At 38.4% G+C, this 19,398-nt stretch overlaps 1 protein-coding gene across 6 annotated transcripts in view; it reads right to left on the bottom strand.

Moving 5' to 3' along the window:
- Nucleotides 1–19,398, bottom strand: part of PPP3CC (protein phosphatase 3 catalytic subunit gamma) — a 91,633-nt gene that overhangs the window by 36,801 nt on the left and 35,434 nt on the right. For all 6 annotated transcript variants that reach the window (XM_036313780.1, XM_036313777.1, XM_036313775.1 and 3 more), the window contains exons 4-5: nucleotides 13,676–13,787; nucleotides 1,903–2,048 (exon numbers count right to left, since the gene is read on the bottom strand). In XM_036313780.1, the coding sequence (XP_036169673.1) occupies nucleotides 1,903–2,048; nucleotides 13,676–13,787 (258 nt within the window). The remainder of the gene's footprint in view (nucleotides 1–1,902; nucleotides 2,049–13,675; nucleotides 13,788–19,398) is intronic.

The raw sequence follows: 19,398 nt of genomic DNA, 5'->3' as shown, positions 1-19,398 counted from the left end.
GAGGTAAGTAATCCCCTATAAACCTACTTTTGCCCACCCTGTATTTTTTTTTTTTTAGATAGATTTTTATTGATTTCAGAGAGGAAGGGAGAAGGAGAGAGAGATAGAAACATCAACGATGAGAATCATTGATTGGCTGCCTCCTGCATGCCTCCTATTGGGGACCGAGCCCGCAACCCAGGCATGTGCCCTTGACTGGAATCAAACCCAGGAACCTTCAGTCCGCAGGCCGATGCTCTATCCACTAAGCCAAACCGACTAGGGCCCACCCTATATTTCCTAAATAAATATATCTGTTATCTATCCATTCTGTAGAAAAGAACCATTTACATGCGAATGTAATCTTACAAGTAGTATGCACTTACTTAATTGGAAAGGAAAACCAAACCACAATAGAGATATACTATTATTTAGAAAGACTGTGAGAAGTTCATTTCAACTGCCTAGATGAGCCAATGTTACCATGAGAGCAGGAAGGGTTTTACAATGATTCTATTCATTGTTTATCTCATTCCAATAGAGATTTCTTTATTTTAAAGCATGCTAGTTTTATTTTGTGAAGGGTTTTCATCCTATGCAATGGAGGCATTTCAATATAAGTTACTTAACTTATGTCTTTAGTCATTGCTGCTGTTGTTAAAAGCATAAAAACAAAAACAAACAAAAAACCCTGAAAGAAATAACTAGAATAGCTGAGAGCCAAGAACAGAATTTCTACTAAGTGAAATTGATTAATACAATCAATTCAGAACTATTAAATGCTGGTTATTTAAAAAATAATGAAGTAGCAAAAAAGGCAGTGCATTAGACACGTCTCTTACCCTGAGGGAAGGTAACCAGTTTTATAAACAGAAACATCTTTAATTGTAGTACTTATATGAGAGAGGTGAAAAATAAAAAGGTAGAGGAGAGGTGATGGTAATGTAGAACAATATAAGTGAAAAAAGACTGGTCATCTTTTTTCAATTATGAAGATACAGAATCCTGGAAATAATCACACGTCAGGAAGTGCAACACTTAAACTCTTCATCTAAAAATGTCAGTCAATGAATTTCAGAGCTGGAAGTCTTCAGACCTTCCATTCTGACTTCCTCATTTCAGAGAAGAAACTGTGACTATGAGGTTACTTGATTTGGTCAAGCTTACATGATAAATGTCAGGCTAGGGATTAGAACCCTGGTTCTCTTCCTTATGCACTGCTACAAAATTTAAAGTTTCAGGAATATACTAAGAAATGTTATGTTTTTAGTCTGTAAAAGCACAGATTTAATTTAAAATTACAGAAAATTTCTGGAAGATATATAGCAAAATGTCAACCAGAGTTCTCTCTCAATAATTAAATCACAGGTGATTTCCATTTGGTTACTTCTGATGATTTGTATTTTAAAATATTCAGAAATAAACATATTAGTTGACTGCAATAAAAATCAAGATTTAAAAAAATATCTATACTAATAAAAGGGTAATATGCTAATTAGACTAGACATCTTCCAGACAAAGCCAAGGTGGCAGGGGCCAAGGCAGACGCAGTTAGGGGCAATCAGGCCAGCAGGGGAGGGCAGTTAGGGGGCGATCAGGTCGGCAGGCAGAGGTGGTTAGGGGCGATCAGGCAGGCAGGCAGGCGAGCGGTTAGGAGCCAGCGGTCCCGGATTGCGAGAGGGATGTCTGACTGTTGGTTTAGGACCGGCAGTCGGACATCCCCTTAGGGGTCCCATATTGGAGAGAGTGCAGACCCGGTTGAAGGACCCCCATCCTATGCACAAATTTCGTGCACTGGGCCTCTAGTATATGTATATGTGTATATGTGTGTGTGTGTGTGTGTATATATATATATATATATATATATATATATATATATATATATATATATAAAACCCATGAGAATAATGAAAGATTACTTACTTTACTAATGTCATCTAAACAAGTAATTTCAGGTGACATCCCTCCATGTACACACAGAAACTGCTGATTTAAGAGGGCCGCGAGAGGGAGACAGTCAAATGTATCCATACACGCATCATACACCTGTTCAGAATATTTGATTTGACCTATCAAAAAAGGAAAAACAGTCAGAGGAAGAAAAGCTAAAATTTATCATATATCAAAAAGGATATAGGTCAGAAGAAGATTTATGAAGTTACTTCAAAGCCATTTATCTCAGGCATATTTGAAAACACAATCATCTTTGTAAAGATGTTTGAAACGTTGTGGATAAAGAGTAAACAAACTCTCTCTACTTCTTTAAAGACAAGGGTGACCTTGGATTCACTTTCTAGCTCTGTTGCTCTGCAAAGCTAAGGTGAATGTCAGCTGTGTTATTAGGCAATGTTGCTTATGGTAAAAGTTGCACAATTACTTGGCAGGAAGCTATAGCTTAGGGCTTCTCTGAGTGCAGTGACTCATAAGGGATGACTGGAAGCTATGTCAAGAAAGTTTTACAAGAGATATTGTTGCTTGTGATACATGGGAATTCTAAGCCAGGGTGGCTCCCTAATGTGCCCTATGGATTCTGTTTCCTTGTACCTAAACTGTGACTTGGAGGGGATGAATGAAAGGAAGGTGAGGCAGCAAACCTCTGGTGTATGCACTCCTGTGAGGACAATGCCAGTGAAAAGGGTTGCCTGGTGCTGTCCTTCCTGGACAGTCTCCTTCTAAGTAGATGGAGGGCAAGTAAGGTCTGTGGTAGTTTTATGAACCTGAATATTTTGCTGGATCTAAAAAGATCCCCTGGGAGTGTTAAACATATATAAATGGAAACTGGGGTTTTCAAAGTCATCACTAAAATGTCAATCATCTTTTTGTTCATGACTTTTAAGGCCTTTAAGCAAATCATGCCCTGATTCTATTTTAGGTACAAATGTTCATCTTAATGAATTATATTTTGATGTGGGTGTCATGTTAAGGAAGTTCTCCAGTAAGGTCTCCACAGTCATAGAGAAAGAATAGTTCATGAAGTGATAGCTGGAAAATGCCTTTAGTTTAAAGAGAAAGAGAATGTTTTCTTCTTTCTTGGCCTTGGATTTCAAAAAGTCAAGCTGTGATTGGAGATGCGCACTGGTAGAGAAGGCCAGAGGTTGTAAACAGCAGCCCTCGAGAACTGTGAGCTCCTTATTTTCTTCCAAGATTCTGTGAAAATGAGACAGAGTCTACAGGGCCAAGAGAATAAAGCTATAGCAAGTGACTCAGATTACCTAGTTGGTAATTATTTCTGTTTATTTTCTTCTTGGAATCTCCAAGCTTTTAGAAAAGACATATTTAAGTAATCAGAGCCTAGTTTTGGCAAGGCTTTGGGGAAAAAAGTGGAGGGTAATGGGTCCAGATTTGGGCCAGTGCTGTACATGGGTGGAGGAATACTGGAGAGAGATCCCTAAAGGAATGTGTAAATCAGGGGGCCACATTTGGGGTTATAATGCTTTCTATCCCTGAATATGAAAAATTTTTTTTATTGCTGATATAGGGTGATCAGGATTTGAGGACTAAAAGTTTAGAAACTTTCATAGCATTCTATATTACCATGACAACAGTTAAGATCATTTCACAACATATGCTGATTCTATGGCATCCAAGTTAACAAGAGCCATGCCTTATGCATCTTTGTATCTCCTTACAATTACATCCTTATATTCTGTTTTATATTTGTAAACTATAAATTTTGGTATTTCAAAAGTATACCCAGAATTGGCTATAAAGTCTGTTGGGGAAAAAAAAATCAAACAAGAAACACACACACCCCATTTATCTGTGGCCAGTGATTGACTTTTTCTCCTGAAAATCCCTGTAGCCAAAGTTTTCTGTTGCCAACATCAATAAGGAATTCCTTTGTAAGAGTCCTAAGGTTGCATATAGGCAGGGATTTAAATTACGTATTAATTCATGCTCCACAACACCACTTTTACATCAATAAAATGACTTTGAACCCTAAGTTTCAAAAGAATTCTTTAGCCCACTTCCAAAAGAATGCCAAATCTAGAGAGTGAAGGCAAGAAATACAGTGTCTTAACCCATTTTATATAATACAGGAGGTAACAAATCAAATTAAGCAACAAGAAATTCATGTTATATTGACACATGAACAAAACAGGTTATAAAATATAACCATTTTTACTTTCTTGAAATATATATATATATATATATATATATATATATATATATATATCCTATCTAATAAAAGAGAAAGATGGTAATTAGCATACGACCGCTACCCTTCCCATTGGCTAATCAATTTGCATTGGCGATATGCAAATTAACTGCCAGCCAAGATGGCGGCCGGCAGCCAGGCAGCTTAAACTGAACATGAGGCTTGCTTGCTTCAGTGACGGAGGACTGCAACATTCCCCGCCTGCCTTGCCAGCCTCTGAGCTTGAAGTTTAAGAAACATTGTAACAAATATAGAAGCTAAACAAAACCCCAGAAACCAGCTTTCAGTCGGCTGGGATCTCAGAGCTGGAGTTGATACAGAGTTTCAATTATAGAACCTCAACAAACCAGATACCTGCTTTCAGCAGCCTCAGAGTTAAAGCTGGCCCAGAATAAAAAAAAAAAAAAAAGAAAGAAAAAAAGGAGCAGTTGGGAGCTTCAGTCCCAGCCTGAAAACAGCCCTCAGCCCCTCGCCCAGACTGGCCAGGCACCCCAGTGGGGACCCCCACCCTGAAGGGTGTGTGACCAGCTACAAACAGCCATCATCCCCTCATCCAGGCTGGGACCCCCACCCTGATCCAGGACACCCTTCAGGGCAAACCAGCCAGCCCCACCCATGCACCAGGCCTCTATCCTATATAGTAAAAGGGTAATATGCTTCCCAGCACCGGGATCAGCGGAGCTGAGAGGCCTCCCGGCACCGGGATCAGTGTGACAGCGGGCAGCGCCTAAACCCCCTGATCGCCCTGCGGCTCTGTGTGTGACAGGGGGCAGGGCCACAACCTCCCTATCCACCCTGCTCTGTTCGTGACGGGAAGGCGCCCCAACCCCCTGATCAGCCCTGTTCTGTGCCTGATAGGGGGGAGCTCCCCAACCCCTTGATCACCCTGCTGCTCTGTGTGTGACAGGGTGCAGCGCCCCAACCCCCTGATCGGCCCTGCTCTGTGTGTGACAGGGTGCGGCGCCCCAACACCCCCCCCCCCACGAGCCCTGCTCTGTGTGTGACGGGGTAGAGCCATAACCTCCCCATCGGCCCTGCCCTGAGTGTGACAGTGGTGGCGCCCCAACCCCCTGATCGGCCCTGCTCTGTGGGTGATAGAGGGCGGCGCCCCAACCCCCTGATCCGCCCTACTCTGTGAGTGACAGGGGGGAGCTCCTCAACCCCCTGATGGGCCCTGCTCTATGCGTGACAGGGTACGGAGCCCCAACCCCTCTGATGGGCCCTGCTCTGTGAGTGACAGGAGGCAGTGCCCCAACCCCCTGATTGGCCCTGCTCTGTGTGTGACAGGGGGTGGTGCCATAACCTCCCCATCTACCCTGCCTTGAGTGTGACAGGGGGCGGTGGCCCAACCCAATTGGCCCTACCCTGAGCGTGACTGAGGGTGGCTTCGCAACCTCTCAATCCACCCTGCTCTGTGCGTGACAGGGGTGGCGTCCCAACTCCCCAATTGGCCCTGCTCTGAGCCCAACCAGGGGCTGCACCTAGGGATTGGGCCTGCCCTCTGCCACCCGGGAGCAGGCCTAAGCCAGCAGGGCGTTATCTCCCGAGGGGTCCCAGGCTGCGAGAGGGCACAGGCCGGGCTGAGGGACGCCCCCTTCCCCCCCGAGTGCACAAATTTTTGTGCACCGGGCCTCTAGTATATAAATAAAAGGCTAGTATGCAAAGTGTCCCCATGGGAGTTCAACCAAGAGACTGATCGCTACGACATGCAATGACCACCAGGGGTTGGCGCAGAGTGAAGGAAGGCCCTGGCTGGCAGCTGGAACCAAGAGACTGATCGCCGGCCAGGCCTAGGGAACCGACCCATGCACGAATTTCGTGCACCGGACCTCTAATATGTATATAAATACAACATTTTTATTTTCTGACAGGTTAAGTTGAAGATATCTATATTTTTCTTTGACTTAGTTTAGGTGTATTTTCTAGATGAATATGTAATCTCTGTATAGTAACACTGATTATTAGATTACATTTATTATTGAAATTTGTTGAAGTTTCACAATGTGAATATGCCATCAGAGAGCTAAATGTTCAACACAGCATCATGGTCAAAGAATAGAGTCTGGAACCTGAGTGCCTGGATTTGAACCTTGGCTCTGCACACTTACTAGCCTTGATTTCCTCAAGCATAAAATGGGCATAATTATAATACCTACCTACATTATAAGGTTGCTATGAGGATTAAAATAATTCATATATGTAAAATGCTTTGAATAATGTTTGGCACGCAGTAGGTACTACAGAAGTTAACCAATAAAATTACCTTATTTAATCCTCACAGAAAGCCTATGAAGTAGGTACAATTACTATCTTCATTAAAAAGCTGAAGAAGTTGGCTTATTTGCCCAAAGTTGCAAGCTACTAAGTGGCAGAACTGAAACACAAACCTGTTCATGCTCTTAACATTATTTTTAAATTAAGTATTTAATGGGAGACTGTAAGTGGTCAAATATATAATTCCCAAAGGTTAAATTAGCTTACACAAGGACTTCATTTTCATGACAAATGTTAAGATCCATTCCATAAACAATCTATATATATAAAAGCCTAAGTGACCAGCTGAAAACTATGGGAGCAGAAACCACAGGCATGGAAACATGGAACAGACTGATGAATCTCAGAGGGAAGGGGGGAAAGGGGAAGGCAGGAAGAGATTAACCAAATATCTTATATGCATACTAGAAGCCCAGTGTATGGATTCGTGCACCGGTGGATCCCTCGGCCTATCCTGTGCCCTCTCACAATCCAGGACCCCTTGGGGGATGGCGGACTGCCGGTTTCGTCCCGATCCTTGCAGGCCAGGACAAGGGACTCAACCAGAGCATGAATCCATGCACCAGGCCTCTAGTTATTTCTATAATGAAGGGAAAAAGCACATCACTCATAAGATCACACTGATACAAGTTCTAACTCAGGGGTTCTCAACCTGTGGGACGCAACCCCTTTGGGGGTCAAATGACCCTTTCACTGGGGCGCCTAAGACCATCAGAAAACACATATATAATTACATATTGTTTTTGTGATTAATCACTATGCTTTAATTATGTTCAATTTGTAACCATGAAAATACATCCTGCATATCAGATATTTACATTACAATTCATAACAGTAGCAAAATTACAGTTATGAAGTAGCAACGAAAATAATTTTATGGTCAGGGGTCACCACAACATGAGAAACTGTATTAAAGGGTCATGGCATTAGGAAAGTTGAGAACCACTGTTCTAACTAGTGTCAGTAATACAACATTAACAAAACAAAATTTTCAACAACATTCTTTAAAAATAATTTTGAAGGTTATCACTATTTGCAAAAAATCACAACCTGGTCTAGCCATTGGTTACATATTTGTTTTAATTTTATTTGTTTTTACTATTTTTAAAAAGGTAATACATTTACATGGCTTAAAATTTAAAAGCTACAAAAGGATACACAGTGCCTCTTACCCCTTTTCTTCAGGAAACCAGTATAACTAGTTTCCTAGTGTCTTTACAAAGCTAATTTATGTATACATATGCAGATATGTACATTTGTTCTTGTCTTACATTACCCTTTTGTTTTTTTACATAAATGGCAGCATATACACACTGTTTTGCATTGCTTTTCGTACTTGACATATTTTGGAGATCACATCACATCTACGCAGGAAGAGCTTTGTAATTATTTTTTTTAATGTGTACATAGTATTTCACTTTATGAATATACCACAAACTAACAACACCAATCTCTTGCTACTATAAGTAATGCTATTATGAACAATGATAAATAATATTTATTTTTAAAAATATTTTATTGATTTCAGAGAGGAAGGGAGAGGGAGAGATAGAGAAACATCAATGATGAGAAAGAATCACTGATTGGCTGCCTCCTGCACACCCCCATTTGAGTTCGAGCCCACAACCCGGGCATGTGCCTTGACCAGGAAGTGAACCCTTACCTTGGTTCATAGGTCTATGCTCAACCACTGAGCAACACTGGCTGGGCAATATATTTTCTTTTTAAATCAACCTAACACAACAATACTATTTCATTAGCAAAATTATAGGAATTTCTGAAACCTATTAGTAAGCTGGTCAACTACATGTCAAACAATGGTTCATAAAAAAAAAGAAATTAATTTACATTAGAAATTTGCCGAACGCAGGACTAAGAGATGGAATCATAAAAGCAATGGGTTTCTTACTTTCCAAAAATATAAAATAATGTTTTTGCAAAGATAAGTACAGGGTGGGGAAAAAGTAGGTTTACAGTTGTTTGTATGGAAAATAATCCAATAATTAACAATACAAGAATACACTGAAGGGTCCCGGGTTTGATTCCAGTCAAGGGCATGTACCTTGGTTGCAGGCATATCCCCTTGTGCAGGAGGCAGCTGATCGATGTTTCTCTCTCATCGATGTTTCTAATCTCTGTCCCTCTCCCTTCCTCTCTGTAAAAAATCAATAAAATATATTCTTTTAAAAAGAATAAACTGTTTCGTGCACAAACAACTGTAAACCTACTTTTGTCATACCCTGCATGTCAAAAATTAACTTATACATTTCTTTGCTACTCAATTTATCTCTAGATTTTAAAGCAATACCAAAAAAAAAACCCTCTTCAATATAAAGCAATATAAGAATTGATATTAAAAAAAGAAAAGCCGCCCTAGCTGGTTTGGCTCAGTGGATAGAACGTCAGCCTGTGGACTAAAGGGTCCTAGGTTCGATTCTGGTCAAGGGCTTTTAAAAAAAAGTCTCCACCTGCCCCCTTTAGAAATATTAACAAGACTGCAGCTGTACAATCTGGAACTAAGCATCACTTACTAGTAATTATAAGGTGGTGTTTCTAAAAGTCACGATGGCTCTTTAAGAGAGATCGACTCATCAGTAAAAACACCCATGCAAAGCACTACACATGCTCTTTCTTTACATAGAAATAAAATTTAAAATTGTACTTGAATTTGTGTGCTTGTTCCAAGATTTATTTACATTTCAGATGCAGTATTAGAATGAAACAGATGGAGCATCCTGGTAGATAAAAGAAAAAGAAAGAAACCTGGTTTAACTAAATTAAAGTATGTAAGAAGTAAATAAAAATTAAGAAATTCTGTGCAAAATGAGATGCTTACAATGTTTCCTGAACATCTTGTTCCACCTTCTAAAAATAGTTTGAATCAATTATACTAGTCAAAAAAAGAAAAAAAAGAAAAAAGAACTCTTAGAAAATAGAGGAAGAACTGATAAAATGTTACTAAAAAAAACTGAGCCTCAATTCAGAACCGAGACATCCAGAGACAGCTTTCTTCATTACTTCTCTAATGTTAAATACTGAGCATTACAGGGCCTTTGTTAACTGCTTGATACGCGTTATTTAATTTTCCTAGGTAAAGCAAATTGGCTTTGAAAAACAATGCAAAATATTTCCAATTTTTAAACTATCTGGTGAAGTGGTTCTCAAATGACAAGCAGTGGTAACCTTCCAAGTCTCGGAGTGGGCCTTCTGAACCAGCAGCATGAAACAGAATTACCTATGCGCTTTACAAAGCCTTTTAAATGCTTGGGCCCCCAATTGGGTAATTTTAAAGTGACCAGTTAAAAACATATATTATAATAGTAGTGCATGGTCGTGATGAAAGGTAATTGAAGCAGTGCAAGTCCTCCTGACCTAACTCCCATAGGTAATCACTATTACCAATTTCTTCTGCACATTATACATTTAATTGAGAAAGGAGATCACATTATACATGTTCTGCAAATGGTTTCTGTCACTTAACAATATACCTGAACATCTCTCCATATCTAGAGCCACCTTGATCTTTCAACAGCTGCCTCATATTTCATTTTTTAGATGTATTATCACTTACATAAGCAGGCCCTTATTGACATTATCTCTTTTTTGTTATTACAATGAACATCCATATAAATCCATATCTTATTGTCTTTTTGAGTAGACAGTGTGGTAGATATAATTCTAAAATGGCCTGCAATGACCTACACCTTTGTATAATCTGTGCCCGTGTGAGTGGGTGGACCCTGTGAGTATGTTGAAACTCCCATGATGACATTTCCTTACACAGGCCTGGCCTAATCAGGCTGGCCTTTGAAAAGCAGAGGGTTTCCTTCAGCTGGCTAATCACAGAAGAGGAAGGCAGAGAGACGCACTCGGGCAGCCTGGAAGAAAGCACTTAGCGTTGTGGAGCCACATGCCAGGAACTGCAGTCTCTGGAAGCTGAGGGCAGTCCCTGGCCCAAAAGCTAGCAGGAAAATGGGAACCTTCATCCTACAATTGTGACTAGTGAGCTTGGAAAAAGACCCCAAGCTCCAGATGAAAACTGCAGCCCTGGCAACACCTTGATTTTGGTTCACTGAGACCCTGAGCAGAGAATTCAGCCATACTGTGCCTGGACTCCTCACCTACAGTAACTCTGAGGTAATAAGTGTGCTGTCTTAAACAGCTACATTTGGGGCAATTTGTTATGCAGCATTAAGAAAACAATATAATCTGCATGATAAATTCATAGAAGTCAAACTGCTGGGTCAAAATCTTTATAGATATTCCAAAACTGCTCTTCGAATACATCAATTTAAACAAAACTCACCACAGATCCAATGTTTGTTTGTTTGTTTTAAATATATTTTATTGATATTTTACAGAGAGGAAGGGAGAGGGATAGAGAGTTATGATGATCAGCTGCCTCCTGCACACCTCCTAATGGGGATGTGCCCGCAACCGAGGTACATGCCCTTGACCGGAATCGAACCCGGGACCTTTCAGTCCGCAGGCCGACGCTCTATGCACTGAGCCACACCGGCTAGGCAGACCCAATGTTTTAACTCCCTGATTATCTACTGATTTACAGTGCTTATTCCAATAAGTCCCATGGGATGGAGTGATCTGAACTGCATCTCACCCATCTGTAGCTGACTTTTCTGTCAGAGGGGTTTTTAAGTGTTCCTACTCTAGCGTTTCTTGTAGGAAGAACTATCTTCCCTCTTCGGTCCTACTAGAACTGCCATTACAACTAGCAGCACCTCCATTATAGGAAGTTGTCAGCAACCAAAGTTAAGATGAGCATATGGGACACTACCAAACTGTAATTCATCTATAAGTAAAGACATTTTTATGGGGGGTGGAAAGGTGAATAAACTCTTGAGTCTCAGAAAATAAATTTAAAAGTGTTTTCAGTGTTGAATATTCTTTTGGGAATAAAACTTTAAATATGTTATAACATGTTCCCCCAAAATAGTAATCTGCAGAAAAATATGAATAGGACACAAAGTGAAATCCATAATCAAATTATCAATTATATGAACACCAAAGTAATAGTATATGTTCAGGAATACTTAGGGAGAGGTAGATTTTAGAGCTAGACAGGACCCAAGAGATTTAATTTACCTTCATTGTTTTTATAGAAAACATGCTAATATTTTAGAAATAAAAAAAGTGTAATATTGTTTTGTTTTTTAAAATTTTAATATTTTTGTTTCACTGTATAAACTGATATATAACTTCTTTGGAGGGCTATTTAAAGTATTTATCAAAAGTCTTTAAAATGCTCATGCCCTCTGCCCTGGCTGGGTGGCTCTCAGTTAGTTAGAATGTCATACCGTGCACCAAAAAAGTTGTGAGTTCAATCCCCAGTTGATGCAGGAAGCAACCATTGATGTTTCTCTCTCACACTGATGTTTCTCTCTCTCTCTCTCTTTCTCTCTCTCTCTCTTTTTCTTCCCTTCCTCTCTCTCTAAAATAAATAGAAACAAACATATTATTGGATGAGGATTTAAAAAATAAAAATAAAGCCCTAGCTGGTTTTGCTCAGTGGATAGAGCATCAGCCTGCAGAACAAAGGGTCCTGGGTTCGATTCTGGTCAAAGGCACGTACCTTGATGCAGGCTCCTCCCGGGCCCTGGTTAGGGCTCGTGCAGGAGGCAACCAATCAATGTGTTTCTCTCACATCAATGTTCCTCTTTCCCTCTCTCTTCCACTCTCCCTAAAAATCAATAGAAAAATATCCCTGGGTAGCCCTGACCGGTGTGGCTCAGTGGGTAGAGCGTCGGCCTGCGGACTGAAGGGTCCCGGGTTTGATTCCGGTCAAGGGCATGTACCTTGGTTGCGGGCACATCCCCAATAGGGGGTGTGCAGGAGGCAGCTGATCGATGTTTCTCACTCATCGATGTTTCTAACTCTCTATCCCTCTCCCTTCCTCTCTGTAGAAAATCAATAAAATATATTAAAAAAAAAAATATATCCCTGGGTGAGGATTAACAATCAATAAAATAACATAACAAAACATAACAAAATAAAATAACAAAATAAATAAAATAAAATGTTCATGCCCTCTGACTTAGTAATTATCTTCTAAGAGTTTGTCCTAAAGGTACAAATTATAAATGATCATTCTATTCAACAAATTAATTCAACCAACATTTAGTAAGCATCTCCTATGAGTTATCAGATATTGTTTCTCAGAAAACAACAGTGAACACAGCATGTCACTGCCATCATGAAGCTTAAATTCCGATGAGAGATAAAGACAATAAACAAGTAAATATGTTAAAAAACATATAAAATTTATATATAAAATACATAAAAATTTCAGCTGTTGGTAGATGGAAAAAAAAAAAAGCAGTGTGTGAGAGTAAAATGATGAGAGTTAAACTTAGGAAAACCAACCAGGGAAGAAAATCTCTGAAGAGAAGTCATGAATGAAGTAAGGGTGTAGGTCTGAAAAGCAGATAGGTATCTGGGGGGAAACAAGAAACAATAAGTGCAAATGCCCTGGGGCAAGTTTTCTCAAACATTCCCCAATAGAGTCACCATCACAATGAATGTTTGTTGAGAGCCAATTGTGAGTAAGTAGATTCTGGTAAAAAAAATTGGTGAGGGTTTTGTTTGTAATCAGCTAGTAATGTTTATTGACTTTCAAAAAAATTCTATCTTTAATAAGAAACTTTTTTATACTAGTAGTATTATTATAATATTATTTATAGTTGGAAACAACCTACATGTTCTATAGTTGTTACTAAATTGGCTAAATACATGATAATACATTCATAAAATGAAATACTTTAAAAACAGTAAAATAACATTTTAAAGTCACATTAAAATATTTAATGATATGGAAAAATGCTATTACATAAAGTGAAAAGAGAAATTTATTAAACAGTCTATGAGCAAAATTTATTTTTAAAATATTTTCAACTATTTCTTGATAGGTCTTTATATATACAGAAAAGAATAGAAGACTACATCCCAAATATTGAGAGAGTAGTGATTATCTTTCATTGGTATGACTATAGACAATTTTTATCTTTTTTGGACTTTTCTATGTTTTCCAAATATATCAAATGTAATACTTCATAAAAATAGGGGGATAAACCCAAAAGTTATTTTCAAAATAAATGTGTTAAAAGGTGGAATTTTGGTTTTTACCAGAAAACAAAACAAAACAGGGAACACTTGAGCTCCATTAGTTTCTTTTTTCATTACAGCTGATTCATCTTAGGACTAGCTAAAGGGTAACTACAAAAGTTCTGGAGAAGCGATTATACTTACATTCCTGTTTGAAGGTGAAATATTCGGTAAGATGCCTGCATTCATGATTTCCCCGAAGCAGAAACAGTGTTTTGGGATGATTAATCTTTAAACTCCATAAAAACAGTACACACTACAAGACAAATACAAGCATAAAATTTTTATTTGTGACCATGACAATGCACAAAGATAACTTACATAAATTCAAATACTTGTAATGGCATATCTTATTACTATTCCCAAGTTGAAACATGAAACCTTCAGCTTTTGAATGTAATATGCCATTGCCCTAGAATTTGACAGAGCATAGAGAATAGCCTTCATAGAAATCTCTCAATTTCTGTTTCCATGTTCTTTACAAGTATCTAGAGCTCTGTGACAAAGCAACCCACACATATATCATATATAACTTACTCCTAAAACCTGTATTTTATTTAATGGAGAAATACTAGAGACATTTCCACTAAAATGAGGAACAAGGTGACCTAGCTGGTTTGTCTCAGTGGATAGAGCTTCGTCCTGAGAACTGAAGGATTCGATTCCCAACAAGAGCATGTACTTTGGTTGCAGACTCAATCCCCCACCCTGGTTCTGGGCATGTGCTGGAAGCAACCAATCAATGTGTTTCTCTCACATCAATGTTTCTCTCTGTGTGTCTCTCCCCTTCTCTTCCACTTTCTCTAAAAATCAATGGAAAAATATCCTTGGGTAAGGATTAACAACAACAAAAACACACACAATAATAATAAATAAAATAAACAACCACTGGTACAATAAAATAAATAAATAAAATCAGGAACAAGGCAAAGATAACCACTATCTCCGCTATTATTCAACACTATACTTAGAGGTATTAGCCAATGGAATTAGATAAAAGCAATCAATTAGGGGCTTAAAAATGGGTAAAGAAAAAAAAAACTACCTGTATTTGCAGATAACATAATATGATAGTATACTTGAAAAACTCCAGAAAAATCAATGATAAAATACATATAATAAAAATCAGTAACAGGGAAGAATATAAAATTAACATAAAAATCAATAACCTTCATATACACAAAATAAGTAGAACACAATGGTAGAGAAAACCCCATTTACAATAGCAGTAAGGAAGATTAAACACATAGGAATAAATTTATGTACAAATTTCATACCAAGAAAACTTTGCAAATCTCATACCAGGAAAAATTTAAAACCTTCCCAAGAGACACAAAGTAGATATAAACAAAGAGACATTCCCTATTCTTGGATAGGATGATTCAACATTAAAAGATTGCAGTTCTTCCTCACTTGACTTATAATATCATTGCAATTCCAATAAAAATATCAACAAGCTATTCTATGAAGTTTTAATTTTAGCTGATACTAAAATTTACATGAAGAAAAAAACATACAACCGTCAGGAAACACCTAGAAAAAACAAAACACTTAAAGAGAAATTATGAGGGGGACTAGCCTTACTGAATATTAAAACAGACTGTAATGTTTCTGTAATTAAAGCAATGGTACTAGCATATACACAAATATACCAGTGGAATAAAATAGTCCAGAAATTAATCTAAGTACATATAAATTTGGTGTATAGTAAGGGTGGCATCCTAAATTACTAAAATAATGATGTACTTAATGTCTCTGGGACAACTGGTCACATTTCAAAAAAAGCATTAGATCCCTATCTATAATAATAAAAGGGTAATATGCTAATTAGACCAGACATTTTCCAGACATCATTCCTGATGACGCTGGGGGGGGGGGGGTGGCGCGGGCAGCCTGGGTCCCGTGTGCCTGTGGGTGGCCAGAGGGAAGCTAGCCCGGGTCCCAGGTGCCTGCTGATGGTTGGAGGAGGGAAGCCTGGGTCCCGGGTGCCAGAGGGAAGCCAGTGCTAGCAGCCGGGGGAAGGAAGGCCTACTCTTGCACGAATTTTTGTGCATCGGGCTTCTAGTCTTATATAATAAATAACTAATGGAAATGGGATTTAATTGTATCAAAATGAAACCATACAAATTCTAGAAGAAATTTGTGGGTGAGTTCTTCTTTAGCTTTAGTGTGGGGGAAAATTTTGTAACTAACTAGTAAAAATCTGAAGGGGTGGGGGAAAGATGGGTAAATTTGACCACTTTTTAAAAATTGCATGGTAAAAAACAATTTGGCAAAAACTGACAAAACTTAACTTTTGATAACTTCTAGGAGCCTACTCTGAAAATACACCTCCAACAATAAGAAAATACATATTCACAAGGTTGCAGCATGGTTTGTAATAGCAAAATACTGGAAGCAATGTAAATAATAATACATAGGAGAAAAGTTGAGCAGATTATGATACATTCACACAATGAAGTACTATGAAGCTATTAAAAAAAAAAAGAGTGAGAAAGATCTCTTTAAACTGATTTGGAGTGATTTCCAAGATATAACATTGAGTGAAAAAAGCATAAAAGCTACTGTTAATGTAATAAAGAAGGGGATATAAGAAGTACACATGTGCATAAGAAATACAGGAAGCATAAATCAAAAACTAAAGAGATCAGCTCTAGCTGGTTTGGCTCAGTGGATAGAGTGTCGACCTGCAGATTGAAGAGTCCCGGGTACAACTCTGGTCAAGGGCACATGCCTGGGTTGCAGGCTTGATCCCCAGTAAGAGGGCGTACAGGAGGCAGCCAATCAATGATTCTCTTTCATCATTGATGTTTCTATCTCTTTCTCCTTCTCCCTTCCTCTCTGAAATAAATTAACAACAACAACTAACGAGATCAGTTACTTACAGGGAGCATAGAGGAAAAGGGTGGGAAGGAGGGGAAACTGGGAATAGGTTAGGAAGGATCAGGAGGACGTGATACTTCTCAAAGCATACCTTTCTGGACAGCTTTAAACTCCAGAACCTCAGTCCTGTAATGATTTATATATGCCTCCCAAAATAAGTAACTGAATCAACCAAAATGAAATATAAATAGTAACAAATGAACTTAACTTTATTATAAATGAATAACAAAGCAACAAAGAAGAGGAGGAGGAGGAGGGAACTAATTAAAGTAACTTTGGAAAATAGCATGTTGATTGCATACTACAAGGCTAAAGACACAAAGAAATATACACAAATACTGAAACTTTAGTTAGTTTTTCACAGTATGAGTTGGCTGCCATGTACCCATTTTATGGGTACACTGGAATCGAGTAGATAAATGACTATATTGAGAGCCAGGAAAGAGGGAAGACTAAAATGAACCTTGTGATGGATTGGAATCAGAGGTATCATATGGACTCATGCTTTTTAAGATAACACAAATAGGTAATGAAATAAATAAAAATATGAATGTATGTGTATATATTTCCTAGCTCCTTCTGCTGAGAGGGCCTAGAACCTCAAAAAGTATTATGTGTATTGATTTTGGGATTACAAGTAAATTTTAGCAAGGAGGTATATACACAAATACAGAATTCATGAATAATGAAGATTTATAGTATATGCTAACCATGAAACATACATATTTCACATATAGCCTCATAACACAAGCAACAATTGATAGGACTATGGTGAGAAACAGATAAATCAATAACTGTAGTTGGAGATTTTGACAGAAACCCAAAAGTAACTCATATTCCAAGCAGACAAAAAGAATCAAAGTTATACAGAACGGTTCAACAAGTAGAGAATGCATTCTTTCAAGAACATATGGGATAGCCATAAAACTCTACCATGTTCTCCATCACAAAGGGAGTCTCAATAAATTCCAAAGAATGCATATTATTCATATCATGTTCTCTAATAAAATTACATTAGAATCATAAGATACCAACTTCAAAAAATCCTGCATGACTGGAAACAAAAATACATACTACACCTTCATTGTCTTAGAGCTACAAAGAATTCTTAAAATGTAAAACACTGAATGATAATAAAAACAATACATGTCAAAATCAGTGGGACTCAGATAAAACAGCACTTAATGGGAAGTGTACAGTGATAAGCACTTATTTCTTAAAAATCAATTATGTAAATATGCTTAGATATGCTTACCCTACCTCTGAAAGGTCTTAAAAGAAACTCTTAATAGTGATTGTAAGAGTGGGATGGTTAAAATATGAGATGTTCAATTTCACCAGGAATTAGAAAAATATTATTTGAAATAATGATAAGATCCTACTTTATACCCATCATTTTGGTTAATGTTAGAAAATGAGATAAAACCAAATTCTGGAAAAAGGGATGTGAGGAAATATGAACTCTTAGATGCTATCAGCAGGAGCATAGGCTGGTATAGCTATTCTGATGAGTGCTCTGGCAATAGTCAGTTCAAGTATAAAGCTATATACCCTTTCCCCTAGCTATCCCACTCTTGTTCATAAACCATAGAAAAACTAAAACATGAGACCATAGGGGGATTTATTTCATAAGCAGTGTTCATTATAGAAAGAAACTGGAAGCAACGTAGGTGTCCACCATTAAGAATTGAGAACAAAAATGTCACAGCTATGTATAATGGAATACTATACAGCAGGCAGAAAGCAATGAAGTTGAGATATACAGCAACCTGGATAGATCTTTAAAACATAGCAAGTGAAAAACAAAACAGAAATAGAGCTCCAGCTATGGTTCTCAGTGTGGTCACGTTCATCTCAAAGTGTGGTGCATCATCACAATGTGGGGACTTGTAAGAGATTCTTAGGCTCTACCCCAGATCTAATGAACGAGAAATTCTGGAGTGGGTTCCAGCAAACTGCTTTTGAACAAGTCTTCCAGATATTTACGACACAGGTTAAATTTTGAGAGCCACATTTATGTAAAATTAAAACATTTCATCCATAAAAGACTTGTATGTTAAAAAATTTAATGTAATGTATTATATGTATTCTGAGGCATATACCAAATACAACAGGAACATGCGTGCGAGGGAGAGAGAGAGTAAGGAAAATACAAGTCACAGAGAAGGAAAAAGACAAAAACCAGGGAGAGACTTTGCAAAGATGAGTAATAAATGTGCCATGATCTTAGGAGCTTGATTAATTCAACAGAAAATTTCCCACCTCCCAAGAAAAACAGATTTCAAAATTCTTAATCCAAATGCTTCTCAAATGCCTAATTTAAGTCACCAATATCTTTTGCCCATTCTTAATGGTCTTTCTACACCCACTTATGGGCTCCTATAGTCAATTCATATGACAAAGCAGACAGAGAAATTGTTTTAAAACATAAATATCACTCCCCTGATCAAAAGAAAAATTTCTCTAATGGCATCCTATCACATTCAGAATAAAACCCAAACTCCATGCTATGGCTGGCACGGCCTGACATGACCTAAGTCCTGCCTCTCGCTCATACATGGCCTATATCTTCCCCTTGGTCATTATTCTGTCCAGCCACAGCACCCTTAAGATCAGCAGAGCCACAAAGCCTGACAGCGGTGGGGGGGGGGGGGGGGGAGGGCTCTGGCCGGAGCCCAGCCAGAGCAAAGGCCTGGGTCCCAGTGCCAGCAGCCAAGGGAAGGGAAGGCCTATTGCACAGATCTCTTCGTGCAACAGGCATCTAGTCCTATATAATAAAAGCCCAGTGACCATAACGACGTAACGACTATAACAACCACTCAACCAGTTGCTATAAGGTGCATACTTGTGAACTGTTACTACTTGTTACTACTTGTGAACTGGCTTAAGCTTGCTCCTGCCTCTGAACATTTACACGTCTGTCTTCTGCCTAGAACAGTGATGGCGAACCTACGACATGGGTGTCAGAGGTGACACGTGAACTC

The sequence above is a fragment of the Myotis myotis genome, unplaced genomic scaffold (genome assembly GCF_014108235.1).
Source record: "Myotis myotis isolate mMyoMyo1 unplaced genomic scaffold, mMyoMyo1.p scaffold_m19_p_6, whole genome shotgun sequence".
Classification (NCBI taxonomy): domain Eukaryota; kingdom Metazoa; phylum Chordata; class Mammalia; order Chiroptera; family Vespertilionidae; genus Myotis; species Myotis myotis.
The sequence above is the reverse complement of the archived record's forward strand: the minus strand, read 5'-3'. Positions and strand labels throughout refer to the sequence as shown.